At 42.1% G+C, this 15,459-nt stretch overlaps 1 protein-coding gene across 1 annotated transcript in view; it reads right to left on the minus strand.

The window, feature by feature from the left end:
- Positions 1-15,459, minus strand: part of Pip5k1b (phosphatidylinositol-4-phosphate 5-kinase type 1 beta) — a 137,041-nt gene that overhangs the window by 85,375 nt on the left and 36,207 nt on the right. Inside the window, exons 2-3 of the mRNA XM_034507229.2 lie at positions 13,607-13,737; positions 6,060-6,177 (exon numbers count right to left, since the gene is read on the minus strand). Coding sequence (XP_034363120.1) covers positions 6,060-6,177; positions 13,607-13,737 — 249 coding nt within the window. The remainder of the gene's footprint in view (positions 1-6,059; positions 6,178-13,606; positions 13,738-15,459) is intronic.

The raw sequence follows: 15,459 nt of genomic DNA on the forward strand, positions 1-15,459 counted from the left end.
GTATGTTCTTATGCTTTTAGAGAGGGTTTTGGGGGTTGAACTCAGGTCCCCATGCTTTAGAAGCAAGCACTTAGCACTTACTGATTGAGCCATCGTCTTAGTCTGGCTAAAGTACTTTTAGTGTATATGATGTTTCCATGAAGGATGACAAAGTAATACCCATTTGACCTTCTTGAAAAATTTTCAAATAATTTATTTACTTTTATTTTATGTGTATGTTTTTTTTTTGTTTTGTTTTTTGTTTGTTTGCTTGTTTTTGCTTGCACATACATCTGTGCACCGTGTGCATGAAATGGCCACATAAGTCAGAAGAGATCATCAGATCCCCGGGAACTGGATATAGATGGTTAGCTAGCTGATGGACACTGGGAACTGAACCTGGTCCTCTGCAAGAACAAGTGCTCTTAACCTCTGAGCCGTACCTTCAGCTTCCTTGGCCTTTCTGAAAGCGTAAGTACTGTCTATGAGCTTTACAAGGAGCTCCAAGTAAACTCGATATCACTCTAGGAGATTTTACTTATTTTATAGTTTCATGATGGGAAAGATGCATACTTCCTTCAAGCCCAATGCTACATGACAGAATCAGGGGTCACCACATCTGTCTTGTGAGATCGTTAAGCAGGAATGCAGCAGAAAATGCTTTGTTTACAACAAGCCCTTGAAGGCCCAGCTGAAGGCTGAGTGCCCATGTGTATGCACTACTTCAACACAAAACCTCTGTCTTCTCTCTGCTCTCCCAGGGGGGCACTGTCCACTGTCACTGCTTCAACTGAGGATGATGTGACATCTGCAGCTCAGGACTCCAGGGCTCCAAATATGTCTAGCATTGTAACTGATATCTCTATTTGGTTATAACTCACTACTTTACAGGTGACAAGCATGAAATCAAATTTATTCCAACGCTATGATTAAATTATATGGCTTTGCTGGGCATGACGGCACATGCCTTTAATCCCAGCAGAGATAGGTGGACCTCTGTGAGTTCAAGGCAAGCCTGGTCCACATAGCAAGTTCTACTAAATTGAAAGACCATGCCTCAAAAAACAAACAAGCAAGCAAGCAAACAAACAGATTAGATGGCTTTTGTTGTTGTAATAAGACTTTTATTTATTTATTATTTATTTATTTATTTATTTTTTACCATGGCAGATCCAGCCATGATTTCCCACCACAACCAGAATACACGTGTGGTGAGCAGGGCTGTAATCCAGACCCGATTTCTCCCTTTCAACCAAGCAAGAGTAATTTGGCAGCATACACCCTTACAGCAGAAAATTGTGTCTCTACATCATCTGGCCCCCATCTTTTATCTTTTCTTTATTTCCTTATCTTCAAGGCTGAAACACTATTTGTCTTGTTCTCCAAGCCAGAACCTTGGTGACTAGTCTTGACACTAGATATTTCCTCATTTGGATCCTAATGTTTGCTTGATTCTGCCCACCTCCTTCACACCATCTCCCCTGCCCATCCCCCTAGGTCAATGCTTTTATCAACTTCTGTCTGGCCTCTGTGACACACTCCTGGTCTCAACTGAAATTCTTAACCCATGCAGTGTCCACTCCTCTGGAAACCAGGGGTCTTTCCAACCTGGCCTTGAGCTTTGCTGCATCTTCCCATGGCTTCTGACAGCATGTTTATGACCATGAATGGCCCGTGCTACTTTCCAGCTGTCTTGCTCATCAGTTTCTCCCTGAAGGTCTATTCTCACCTTCTCAAAGGTGATAGTAACTCTTGACTTTGTATTTCTGCAGTGCTGGGGATGGAAACGGAATAGAACTTAACACTAGGTTATATTCTACTATTGAGCTACATTCCCAGCCTGAGATAAGGGTCTGGCTTCCTGCATAAGGATAACCAGATTCTTTTTCAGATTTTATTTTACTTTGATTTTATGTGTCTGATAGTTTTGCCTCTATGTATGGCTGTGCACCACATACATGCAGTACCTGTGGAGGCCAGAGAGGGCGATGGATCTGCTGTGACTGGTGCTAGGAGGCTGGGAGGAGCCAAGTGGGTGCTGAGCCCTCCTTTCAGGCTCTCTGCAAGAGCAGCCAGTGCTCTTAACCACTGAGCTATCTTTCCTGGACCTGGATAACCAGTTTCCCCAACACAAATAATAGAAGAAATAGCATTTTTCATATTGTGTGTTCTTGACATTGCTTCTCTTTCCCAGAACTACTGTTCTATTTAATACAGTGTCATAGCACAAAGGAACGATACTGTCGAAGATGCAGGCAGCTAAAAATAAGGTTGAAAACTCCTCAGAGCTTTTTGTGAATATCTAGTTTCCCTTCACAGAAAAGGAAGCAGGTGATGGGGGTGGATGGGAGGGGTTGGAGGGAGAGATAGAGTCACAGACACAGACATAGAAAGAGAGGCAGACAAAGACTAAATGAAATGACTGGAAATGACTAAAGGCAACTTTAACCCTAGATTCAGACGTAAACATCTCTGCCAATAAAGTCTTAAAATTCTCTATGAGCACTGACCTATTCTGGGAATGGCTTGATCATTTATGTGTCCATTATGTAATTTTTTTTTTTTTTTTTTTTTTTTTGGTTTTTTGAGACAGGGTTTCTCTGTGTAGCCCTGGCTGTCCTGGAACTCACTCTGTAGACCAGGATAGCCTTGAACTCAGAAATCCGCCTGCCTCTGCCTCCTGAGTGCTGGGATTAAAGGCGTGTGCCACCACCACCCGGCATTATGTAATTTATAAAACACTAACAACAGTCAAGTGTTTGGCCTGTTTGGGTAACATTTTTGAATTAACATTACGGATAGCACACTTATCAATGTGTAAGTGACTGAGATTATGATATTAGACAGGAATATGATTTCCACTCCAGAGCCCTAGAGCTTCATTACCATGTTCTTGGCAACTTCTCAAGGCTGATTTTTAAAGGACAAACAAACAGAATTGAATCAAGTTTCCCTGTGCGCTCCTGAGCTCTCGAAAGCTGCTCAAATGTACGCATCCTCTCATTTTGATCTTCTGCAAGGCCTTCGTGCTATGCCCACTGGAAAGAAAGCATATCCCAACAGGGCTCTGCCAATGCAAACTAACAATGTAGACTCGAACCACATGGCACCAATGAACCTGCCCACTAGTTCCCTGATGTTGTACAACACCCACTCTGCTTTCGTTCTTACTGCTGTAGGTAAGCCTAAAAATTCCTTTGAGTAGCTCTTGTGAGCTCCATTGGGCTTGTGAATACCTGGAGGGGAAGGAAAGAGCAAACAGCTCGTGGCTGCAGAGATGAACGTGCCTGGGACCTCTTGGGTGGGAGACGCTTGTCTGGGAACAAGTAAGGAAGAGTTCACAGTGCTACACGCACTTGGAAAGCACGTCACCCCACTGCCTCCCTGTCCAAATTATACATGCTCAGAACTGAAATGTGCGCTCAACAAGCACATGGTAAATTTTAATGAAACTGAGAACATAGACACAATAATTCTGGCAGACATCTCGACATCACAGTATGAAACTGACAGGGATGCAATTTCAAATCTATCTGTGTAGCTGGCAATCACTCGTTGATGGTCTCGTCTCTCTTCCCCTACTTATAGCCATGTATCCTCACAGTGTGGGTTTCAACAGCCCCTAGGAGACAGATGCCAGGACTTGGTATTTGTGTCACATCCTGTTTCTTTACAGAGACCTTTTGGAGACGTGCCCATTTATCTTCTGTGCTTTGTTTGAGCGTAACTTCCAAGATGTACCTCATGAGATGGATTGGACTTCTTAAGGCTGTGTTCTACAGGATCACCATGGGATGGGTGTAGCACGGCTACCTGGAAAGCAAGCCTGATGTCTGTGACTTCGTGGGTGCGAAGTGAGACACTAGTGGAGAGGGTCTTCAGAACATCTGGAGACCAGGTAGGCAGATGTAGATCTTCTCATTGGTTTAGTCTGCAAGGCTCCTTTGTAAGTTCCCCTACTCTCTGGAGAATACATCGTTTGGGCTTAAGGAATCATTAAGGAAATGTGAGTAAATGGTATAAGAGGTTGTTCAGAAAAGAGCTTTCCTAAAGAAAGCAACTGTGTGTCATCAGAGTGACCAGAGTGAGCTTGCTGAGCTGCGAAGCAATGGACACAGTAGGACCGAGATGAGCAGTCATCTTGTCACATCATACCCAGTCCTGTGACAGATGCTTGTATTAGCAGTGCTGTGAACTGTTGTGGACTCTCTCTGGCTGATCAGAAGTTTAATAATATCCAGAAGGAAAAGCTGTTAGCTTTTAGTGTGTGTGCCACAAGGGAGGAGAGTGATCTTGCCCTTTTCACTATGAAGCCCCACTGAGTTCTCCTGAGAGAAAGCAACCCTCAATGAAACCCAACAATCTTCCTTCCACCTCCAGAACAGGCCTACGTGCTTGTGTAGGGAGTGATGGGGACAGGCTCCAGTATTTCAGAGGGACAGGGAGGTAAAAAGAGCCACAGTGGCCAGGATGCTCAGAAGCTTGCTACGTCACCATCACTGTTCTGTAGAGACTTACTTGTGCATCTTATGTCACTGGAAAGAAATCATGACTTTCTGGGCCCTTGCCATAAACCTGGTCATCTGAGTCTGTCTCCCTTGGAACCCATGTAAAAACTGGAATGTAGTGGGGTCTCTCTGAAATCCCAGCACCTTCAAGGAGATTTGATGCAGAGGCAGGAGACTATCTCAGCAGCTCACAGGCTAACTAGTTCAGTGCGACTAGTGGCAAACAATGAAAGAACCTTCCTCTCCATTCAAAGGTCTTCTTTGACTGCAACACATATGATATATGCATGGCTTTACATAGATAGACACATGTGCAACCACCACACACACACACACACACACACGCACACTTGAAACAGAAATCATTATTTTTTAAGTACCAACTAAAGGGATGGGCTTTCATTAGCATGGAACAGATAGCAGTTTTGAATTTCATTCTTTCTTTATATTTTATTTATATCATAAGATACATTCAAATGTTCTATGTCAGTGACAAACACTGCTGTACCATGTGCTTGAGTTAGTAGTGCTAGGGACAGTATTTCAGAGGGACAGACAGTGAGGCAAAAAGGAGGCACTGGGACTTGTAAAGCCCCAAAAAGCAGTGCACCAGGATCTCACCAGAGTCTTACTGAGACCATCCAGAATGGGGAGAAGTGAGTATGGCATCCTTTCTATGGTTCCGTTAAAAACAACTTTTTAAAAGCCACAAGGTACTAAACTGATTAAATTATTAGGTAAACAAAAACTGTGTTGTGGCCCTCTGAATAGGAATGAGATAAACCCGAGGGTTACAGACACATCACACACAGGCTGATGTATCTGTGCCTCCTGTTGTGTTGGAGGGAGGACAGAGAGAAGAAACAGCTGAGGTAGAGTATATGTGTGAAAATATGTTTAAAAAGAGACTTCAGGGCTGGGTGGCAGTGGCACATGCCTTTAGTCCCAGCACTCCAAAGGCAGAAGCAGGTCAATCTCTAAGTTCAAGGCCAAGGTGGTCTTTAGATTGAGTTTGAGGACAGCCAGGGAGATCTATATCTATATCTATATCTATATCTATATCTATATCTATATCTATATCTATATCTATATCTAAAAAAACAGAGAGAGAGACAGAGAGAGACAGAGACAGAGACAGAGACAGACTGTAGGAAGAAACATGGAGAATAAAACTATTCAGCTTCTTTTGAATGTCATCTGAAATTACAGGTCAAGGTAAAATTGTGGGCCAAGGCAGGACTGAGATAAGACAAATAAAATAGAGGACATTTGAGCAGAATCTAATCAGTAAAACTCACAAGTCTTTTAAATTAATTATAAGGTATTTGTTGGAATAATTACCTGAAGTGGTAATATCACAGTTATTTAAAAATTAACCATCACAGCAGATTTTCTAACTATCTGTTATGGGCTGTGGCATCAAATTGCATTTTTGAAGCCAAAATATGTAAATATTATAAAACTTGGAAAGTCCGCTATGTTCCTGAGGTTTCTAAGAGACAGGCACTTGTCACCGCTGCTGTTCAAGATAACATCAAGCATTTCACAGAAAGGAAAATGATAGGCTCTTACCAAGTAATCATCGGGCTTGATACCAAAGAGTTCTCGGAAGTACCGGAAGGCCAGCGGAGCGTAGGTCTTAAACCTGAAGTCTGGGTAGTGATGTGCTGGGGTCAGATTGCTCCCTTCACTGCAGTTCAAATATTCATGAAGGAGACAGAGATAAAGAACATCAGCAGACAGTTTTGATATCAAAGTCTATCTCTATAAGTCTTGGGCCAATTTTATCCCTAGGAAAAAAATACCCTCTGCTCATGGTGGTCTTAAAGCTCCTTTCACAATAGCCAATGGCCCTTGTGTAAAGACACACTGACACGGTGAGGGACGTCTCCACACAGACACTCCCTGCTAATCATGAGGTGTGGTAGATATTCGTCCTCTCTCCACTCTTTCTTCCTTGGAAAATTACCAATCTTCTCTAGTAAAATCACATTATAATGTTTTAATAAGACTTTGAGCTTAGTGTGGACCAATTAAAATAATCCTTGGCCATGAAGTTTGGATATTGGATAAGTGTCTGTAATCAGGAACATTTGAAATAATTAAAAAAAGATTTATTTATTTTTATTATATGTGTTTGGGTGTTTTGCTAGACTGTATGTGTGTGCATACCACATGTATGAAGTGCCCTCAGAGACCAGATGAGGGTCCCTGGAACTGGAGTTAGTAAGTTGTGAGCTACCAGATGGGTTCCAGGAACTGAACCATGTCCTCTGGAAGAGCAGCCAGGTTCTTAGCTACTGAACTATTGTTCCAGACTGTTGGGAGCCGACTTTAGTAGAAAGCGGCTAGATCAACTTTGCAGCCATCTGGAACCATATACCCTGATGAAAGACTTGGTTGTCAAAAGCCTATAACAGCTGAAGCACACTCTGATAAATATATTGTTTATCCCACATAGCTTGTTTTGCTGTTTAGTGACCTCAGCTGTATGGTGCACGTGGTAAAATGTTTTCACCTGTGTTCTCCTACTTGTGTATATAAATACCTCAGAATTCCCTTCAATAGGGGAGACTTGAGAAAATAGAAGAGACTTGAGAAAATAGAAGAGACTGAATCACACCCTGCCTTGTCTCCATTCTTCGCGTCTCTTGCCCCAAGAGCCACACTCTCTCTTGACCAGAGCACTTAGCACCAAAGCCTTGAGGCAAAGTGTTGAGGCAGAGTGTGGGCCTCAACACCAGACCTCATGTGAAATAATTTTTAAAACAGCCTATGATCTAGAGCAGTGGTTCTCACTCTCCCTAACACAGTGACCCTTTAATACGGTTCTTCATGTTGTGCTGACCCACTAACCATAAAATTATTTTTGCTGCTACTTCATAATTGCAATTTTGCTACTGTTATGAATCATAATATAAATATCTGACATGTAGATGGTCTTAGGCAACCCTGTGAAAGGGCCGTCTGACCTCCTCGTAGGGGTCACAACCCACAGGTTGAGAACCACTAAGTAAAATTTGCCAATTTTCATCTTAGCATGGTCCCAAGGCAGACTGCTCACAAACAGCTACCAGGCTGTTTCTTTCTTTGCAGTTAAAAAAAAATGAAAATGTATTATTATTATGGTTGTATATGCATTTTTGTGCACACAAATCATGTGTATATGTGTGTATGTGTGCCGCAGCATGTATATGAGGCATGCATATTTGTGGAGGCACGCATATTCGGCTTCTCTTCTTCCATCTTTATGTGTGTTTAAGGGATGCAACTCTTGATGGCAGGATTGTGCAGCACACACATTACCGATGAAACCCTCTTGCTAGCCCATCCCTTTGGGGCTTTGAAACAGTTATCCACTTTGAAACTCAAGCTGGCCCGAAACTCACTATGTGGACCAAGCTGCCCTGAACCCATGATCCTCTTGCCTTAAACTCCTCAGTGCTGAGATGACAGGTGTGTGCAGCCATGTCAACTTATAAATGGTTGTTGTTTCCCCTAAGCAAGCATGGCTGAATATTCCTAATCGTGTGTGATGACCTGCCAACGCAGCCGAATATTTCCTTAGTCCACGTTTTGTAATTTATGATGGGAAACGCATTCATTTGTAGGTCTCCTGGGATGAGTTCAGGATTTATGGGACATGTAATAATTTATAAATGTCAGCCATGTAGACATAAGAGTTAAAAGCAAAGAGATTCAGTGTGAACTCTGACCTCCTTCTTCTCTGTTGTGAGCAGTAGAAACAATCACATTGCTTGCTTGGAAGGAGGCTTTCAGTGGGCTCAGGGACTGGCCTATTCTTTATTTCTCAGGCTCCTGCTTATTGCTTTCTTGTTCATACCATCAAAGCTATTAGGGCAGGTTTCCTTTAACAGTCAGAGCTAAGATGAAATGCCCACATTCCTTTTATTGGTTTCCTTCATTCTTTGGCTGGGAACTCCAAGCAGTAAGCTGGATGCTGCAGTTACAATGCTGCGTAATTTTGCTTTGCTTTAGGTGCATTCTGAGCTTCTCGTGTTGATCACTTTGGCTTACACTAATTAAGACATTTCCTAAGCAACAGTTCCTTGATTACCATGCTCAGGTCCCACATGGTATCAAATGGATAGTCTTAGGTTTTCTTGGAAATGAGACACACACACACACACACACAAATGTGTGCATGTACAGCAGTGTATGTACCTTCAGGTAGAAGACATGAACACTGTTCCCTTTAAAAATACATTTTTCTGTGTTGTGTGTGGTATATGTACTTGTCAGTGTGGGTGTGTACACATGCAAGTGTGTGCATGTTCGCATGTGCATTTGGAGGTCAAAGGCTCATTGCTCTCCCCTTTATCTGAGACAAGGTCACTGTGTCTCTAATCACAGGCTACTGTGTTTGTCCAGGTAATTATTTGTAAGGATGGAATGATGTTTAAGCTTTACTTTCAGCCTTTGAAACATAGCTGCCAGACTAGAGCTTACTCAGCGATACTATTTCCTACAAAAGAGAAGAAAGGGGCAGCATAGGTATTTTTTTTTTTTTTTTATGGGCAAAGAGGCCAGAAATACTTCTCCAGAGCTGTGTGACTGTGGGATAGAGGACAGCAGAGCTTTGGGACCAGTCACACTGAGGTCATGCACTGGTTTTACCATTTACGTGTGAGTTAAGTGACTTAAGATCTTAGGTTATTAATTACTTCACATGCCAATGGGATTTTGTTTTTTGTTTTTCTTTCTTTCTTTTCTTTTTTTTTTTTGGCAAGTATGAAAGTTATTAAAAGTAAGCTTGCCATTATGGTGGCAAACACCTTTAATCCCAGTACTCTAGACGCAAATGCAGGCAGGTCATTGTGAGTCTGAGACCAGCCTGGTCTATATAGTCAATTCCAGGATAGCCAAAGCTACACAGTGGGACCCTGTCTTAAAAAATTAAGAGTAAACTAGTATTATATATTGTATATTAATATTATACATTGTCCACTACATAAACAAAACCATGCTTGGTTAGCTGTTACCTAAAGCTTGCTTTTAATTGCCATCTCAAGTTCATGGTCACGTGGTATAAATGTTACAAAAATGTTCTTCCTTCTCTATCTGACCAGTAATAAAACCTCATCAGGGTGCTTGCTGAATGCTCACAATTCTTTTACTTATCCACTTTGATTTTGGAAGACCATGTTATCAGAGAGACTGGACAGGGACTGTTATATTTTTCTTAAACCTTAAATGTCTGGGCCTTTGCCCATCTCCAAAATGAAACGATCTGCAGAATAAATATGTGATATCTAAAAATAGCTTTGAGTGATTTCAAAATAATAAAAAGGAACACAATGCATTTGGTTGCTAAGGGAAACCAATTCTGTTGCTTCAGCCTGGAAATAAATTAAAACAGCTCTTTTAGGGGCTGGATTGACGGCTCAGTGCTTAAAAACACGAGCTGCTCTTACAGAGAACCCAGATCTGATTTCTTACACCAACATGATGGCTCACAACCATCTTTAACACAAGCTTTAAGGCATCTGATGTCCCCTTCTTCAGCCTCTGAGGGCATTAGGCATACCAGCAGTGCACACAGATATGTGTAGGAAAAATGCCAACACATATGAAATACTGTCAAAAAATAAATTAAACAATGTGTCACATCAAGCAATTAGTTCTCTAGAACTGAGGTAAACTTACGTTTTAGAGACACTAGAGACCTTAGAGTGTTTCAGTTGCTTAGAACCAGAGCCTGCCCTGGCCATCCATCCTGACTCACATTCTCAGATGAGCTCAGAAAGGTGGGGATGGGTAGAAGTATTTGATACATTCACATATATACACATATATACCATCAATGTATGAATTGTTATTTATTTGTTTGTTTTTTTCAAGATAGGGTCTTTATACACAGCTTTGACTGTCCTGAAATACACACTTAGTGGTCTACATAAGACCAGGCTGGCCTCCAACTCAGAGATCCACCTGTCTCTGCCTTTCAATAGTTGGGATTAAAGGTGTGCACCACTACACCTGGCTATGAATTGCATATATATATATATATATATATATATATGTATATATATATACACACACACACACATACATATATATATGTGTGTGATGTGTGTGTCTGTGTGTAGTATATGTCGCGAACCCCCCACGCTTGGGCACCAAACTGTTGCGCTTACTGGAGCCCGATGTTGGACGCCAAACTGTTGCAGCCCGTACTGCCCGTTCCGGTCCGAGGGTCAGGGTCTAGCGAGAGAGAGAGTGGGGATAAAGGGGAAGAGACGCGAAGAATGGAGACAAGACAGAGATTCTGATCAAGTCTCGTTTATTGAAGGGAATTCTGAGCTATTTATAGGCTTTTGCCACGTGCCTTGTAGGCGCGTGGATACCACGTGCCTTGCAGGTGTTGATATGACGTAAGCCTTATAGGCGTCTATAGCGTGGACAGCACATGCACCGCAATGTCTTGCAGGCGTGGATAGCACATGCGCCTTATAAGCATGTATGGCGTAGATAGCACGTGGACAGCACGTGAACTGCAATACCTTGCAGGCGTGGCCACCACATGCACCTTGCAGCTGGGGGCAGTAAACAGCAACACAAAATATGTGGGATATCAGAGTGTGCTTCAGCTGTTGTAGGCTATTGAAAACCAAATCTTTCGTCAGGGTATATGGTTCCAGATGGCTGCAAAGTTGATCTAGCCGCTTTCTGATAAAGTCGGCTCCCAACAAGTATATATATATATACATACAATATTGTATATATATACACTATATACACACATATATAATGTATGTACATATAGGTATATAATGTATATATACAACTGTGAAATCATAATCACAATCAACATTCTCAATGTATGCATTGCTTTGTGGAAAATTCTGGCTGTTGTGATAACTAGGGTATTATTCTTGGTAGGAGGCACCATCCTACCCAAGGAGTTATCTAATCTAAAACAACACCTGCCATGAGAAACCCCCGAGACACTATCCTTTGCTAAGTTCATGAAGAACTTGAATCCAGGCAGTGAAAGCAGGGAAAAGTAACATAAATTCATTTGTCTTCATGTAAATGTATCAAGGATGCACAATGGATATATTTTTTTAATTAATTATATATTTTTAAAAAAACTAAACAACTGTACTATAATGTCGCATTGACATTTAAAAGCTATAAGACTCTAAAATGGTATATTTAAGTGTGGCAGTAGATTTCTCTAAGCAAGGGATGACTGGATAGCCTGCTTCCCCAGTGGTGTGTCTGATCTGCTGTTGGTGGGGACAATAACGTGAAGAACAAAGACGAAGTTTAGGTATTTACAATTTTAGTTTCTTACTCAAAAAGGTGGAAAAGCCATCATTTTCTTTTCTCCATGAGGATGTTAAAGGCTTATAACAAATTCCCCAGGAGCAAAAGGGGCAAACATACACCTGGGCCTCGGCAGGCTGCTTTTCGTGACCACAGATTCCAAAGACAGAACCGACTTCTTCATGGTAGATGTGAATGCATTCACACCCAATAAGAAAATACACAGGAGAATGTGTGCAGTTCACATGCCAGTTGTGTGTGTGTGTGTGTGTGTGTGTGTGTGTGTGTGTGTGTACCTATGCTTGGGGATGCTGGAGCACACCCCCAAGGGCACTGAGGGCTGATTATTATCAGGAGCTGACTGACGAGACCAAGCCCAGTCATAAACAACAAAATGGCTCATTTCGAACACATAAGTGTGTCTGAAAAGCCAATCCTCATAGCCATAAAGACAAAGCAAGCATCCCCAAGAAGCATGTCTTTATTTGTAAGCTCATTTTCTTTGAAAAATCTTGAAGATATGATGACATTTCAACTGAACAAAGAATATTTTTCTGTAATAGCGGAATTGGAGTTAATACTTTTACCTATTAGGGCAATTGTAGACACAACATAGAGACACTTTAAGTATGCACTCTCGTCACTGTTATCCGTCTCCACATGCATTTGTTTTAAAAAATATTTCTGTTACATTTATTTTGTATGTGCACATGTGTGTGCATCCATATGCATGCACAGATGCCACAGTGTGAGGGCAGGTCAGAGAACAACTTGTGAACTTCTCATCCTCCCATGTGAGTCCTGGGAAATCAAACTCAGGCAGTCAGGCTTGAAGGCGAGCGCCTTACCCACTGAGCCATCCCACCAGCCCATCTATTTGATTTTAAGCACTTTATGTTTTTTTTTTTCCACAGACTGATAAATGTATGAATAACTTTGGCATTTTTGTAAACATGGTGTCAAAATGGCAGCATTATCTCAATTTGTTTTTCCCTGGAGAGAATGTAAGTCAAAGTTGTCACAAAACGACAAAACATATTGGCTTAATTCAGATGCAAGGCCATTTGTGGTCCCTCCAGTCCATTCTTTAATTAATCACTTAACTTTAAAAAGATTTGTTTTTATTTTATGTGTATGAGTGTCTGCCTGTAGAATCCCCTGGGACTAGATTTTTAGACTGTATGGGTGGCCATTTGGGTCCTGGCAACTGAACACAGGTCCTCTGGAAGAGCAGCCAGTGATTTTATTTTCTGGAAACAGGGTTTGTCTGTGTAGTCCTGGCTGTCCTGGCACTTGCTCTGCACACCAGACTGGCCTTGAACTCAGAGATCCATCTGCCTCTGCCCCCTGAGTGCTGGCATCAAAGGCAGACGCTGCCACCCCACCCCACTCCCACTCCCACCCTATGTAGCCGGTGCTCTTAACCTCTAAGCCGTTTCTCCAGCCCCAGCTGATTCTTTTAAATTTGGCATAGCAAAAAAATCCTGGCAACGGTGCTGCTTTATGGAAGCTTTCTTTTTCAAAACATGTGGCAGGTGTTACTCTGAGATTTCTTTATCACCACCCACCAAATCCAATGATCCTTTTCCCTATGGTTTACCAGGCACCCACCACAACTAATTACAGCTGACCCACGGATGTCAAGTCACCATCGCCACAGAAAACGTAGGGCCATTCTTAGGCAACAGGCAGCAATACCAAGGTGAAGCTGCAGGTCCCACCCCCACCCCCACAAATATATGTAGTAGTATTTTTATCCCGTGTGCAGGGTCAAAAAAATCTTTACATAGAAGGATGTTAGTGGAGTTTCCTCAAAATGTTCTTACCTGGGGAGGAACACACTTTCCACCACATAAAAGTCTTGCATGAGGACATCACGTTCAGGCTTGGAAGTGAGGTTGCCCACTGTGTATCCTATTCCCAGCTGAATAGCACCTTTGATGGCTGATGATGCAGTCTGTAGAAGAAACACAGGGCGCCATGTTAGCTTTGAGGGCTTTGCTCGAGGTCACAGGCAGCAAACTGGAGGGTCAGGCTAACAAATGGCAGGAAGCTGGGGCTTAGTTGAATCTCTTAAGATCCTTCTCCTTGCGTGATTTCTCACACTGACTGTGGAGTGTCCCCCCATAGGCTCATGCATTTGATCTCTTGGCCTCAGCTGCTGTTTGGGGAGGATGTAGAGCCTTTGGAAGATGGACTCCTGCAGGTGACATAGGCTATCAGGAGCTCATATTTTGTTCTGCTTCAGGTCCCCTTTTCTGTGCCTATCTAGCTGTGGGTGAAGAGTTCCAGTGTACCCACCACCACACCTGTTCCTCCATTCCCTAACAGCCATGATGACTGAGCCCTCTGAAACCAGGAGCCATAATGAGCACTCCTCTCTTAAGTTGCCCAGGCCAGGCATTTCCATCATCACGGTGCACCATGAGATCATTTTTTGTATGTGTGGCATCTTACATTCAAATGTATCTGAGGTTAAAAGTTTGCACTTGTTATTCTTTCTTTTACTAAGAACTTGTGAACATCATGGACAACTTTCAATGAGGAACACTATAGTTTCTACTCAAAGGTAAATGGTATAGTTGATGTTTTCCCTGCAACATACTTGTGAATGAGTAAGAATATTTTATTCCCATAAGAGCAAAAAAAAAAAAAAATTACTGGGGCTTTTGGTGTTCACACAAAGTTTAATTCTGAAACTTGCCTATTGCTGTTGACAGTGATCTATAATTAAAATTGTCTTTATTGATCTGTGAAAAATGATATAGTACTGCCGGGCAGTGGTGGTGCACGCCTTTAATCCCAGCACTTGGGAGGGAGAGGCAGGTGGATTTCTGAGTTTGAGGCCAGCCTGGTCCTGGTGTGATAAAGGATGCAGCATAAGGACCACAATTGTTTTTTTGAGACAGGGTTTCTTTGTGTAGCCCTGGCTGTCTTGAAATTTGCTCTGTAGACCAGGTTGGCCTCAAACTCACAGAGATCCATCTGCCTCTGCCTCCTGAGTGCTGGGATTAAAGGTGTGTGCCACACTGCCTAGTAACACTGATATTTTAAAATTTACTAGTGTTTTAATATCTTACTAATGAAACCGAGATGCTGTTAAATTAGGAAATTAATGCTCCATATATATGTACACAAACATCTGTGCATGTGAGTACATGTTAATAGGGTGGTTTTTTGTTGTTGTTTTTTTGCATGTGTACTCTTGGGAATCAAACCAAGCATCTTAAAACACACACACACACACACACACACACACACACACACACACCACACACACACGCTCCATGAATGATAGCTTGGGTTAGAGAGAGACCCTTCTCAAAATAAAAAAAAAACCAAACAAAAATGAAATCAAATTTAGAATAGATTCCATATATTTATATATACATTTATTTGTGTGTTTCTATGTATGCACACACATATGTGTGCATGTGGTGGCCTGTGTGGAGGCTAGAGACACCTTCCTTGGTGTCATCTCCTTCCGACTCGACTTTGAGGCAGGATCTCTCTTTTTGTTTTTACCTCTGTGCTGCACATGTAGGCTTCTGGATGAACCTCCTGCCTCTGCCTCCTATCTTGCTGTAGCAGTGATAGGACTACAGTCACCAGTTTCTATATCTGGATTTTTAATACATGGGTTTCAGGGACTGAACTCAGGACATCAGGTTTGTGCTTC

The sequence above is a fragment of the Arvicanthis niloticus genome, chromosome 1, assembly GCF_011762505.2.
Source record: "Arvicanthis niloticus isolate mArvNil1 chromosome 1, mArvNil1.pat.X, whole genome shotgun sequence".
NCBI lineage: Eukaryota > Metazoa > Chordata > Mammalia > Rodentia > Muridae > Arvicanthis > Arvicanthis niloticus.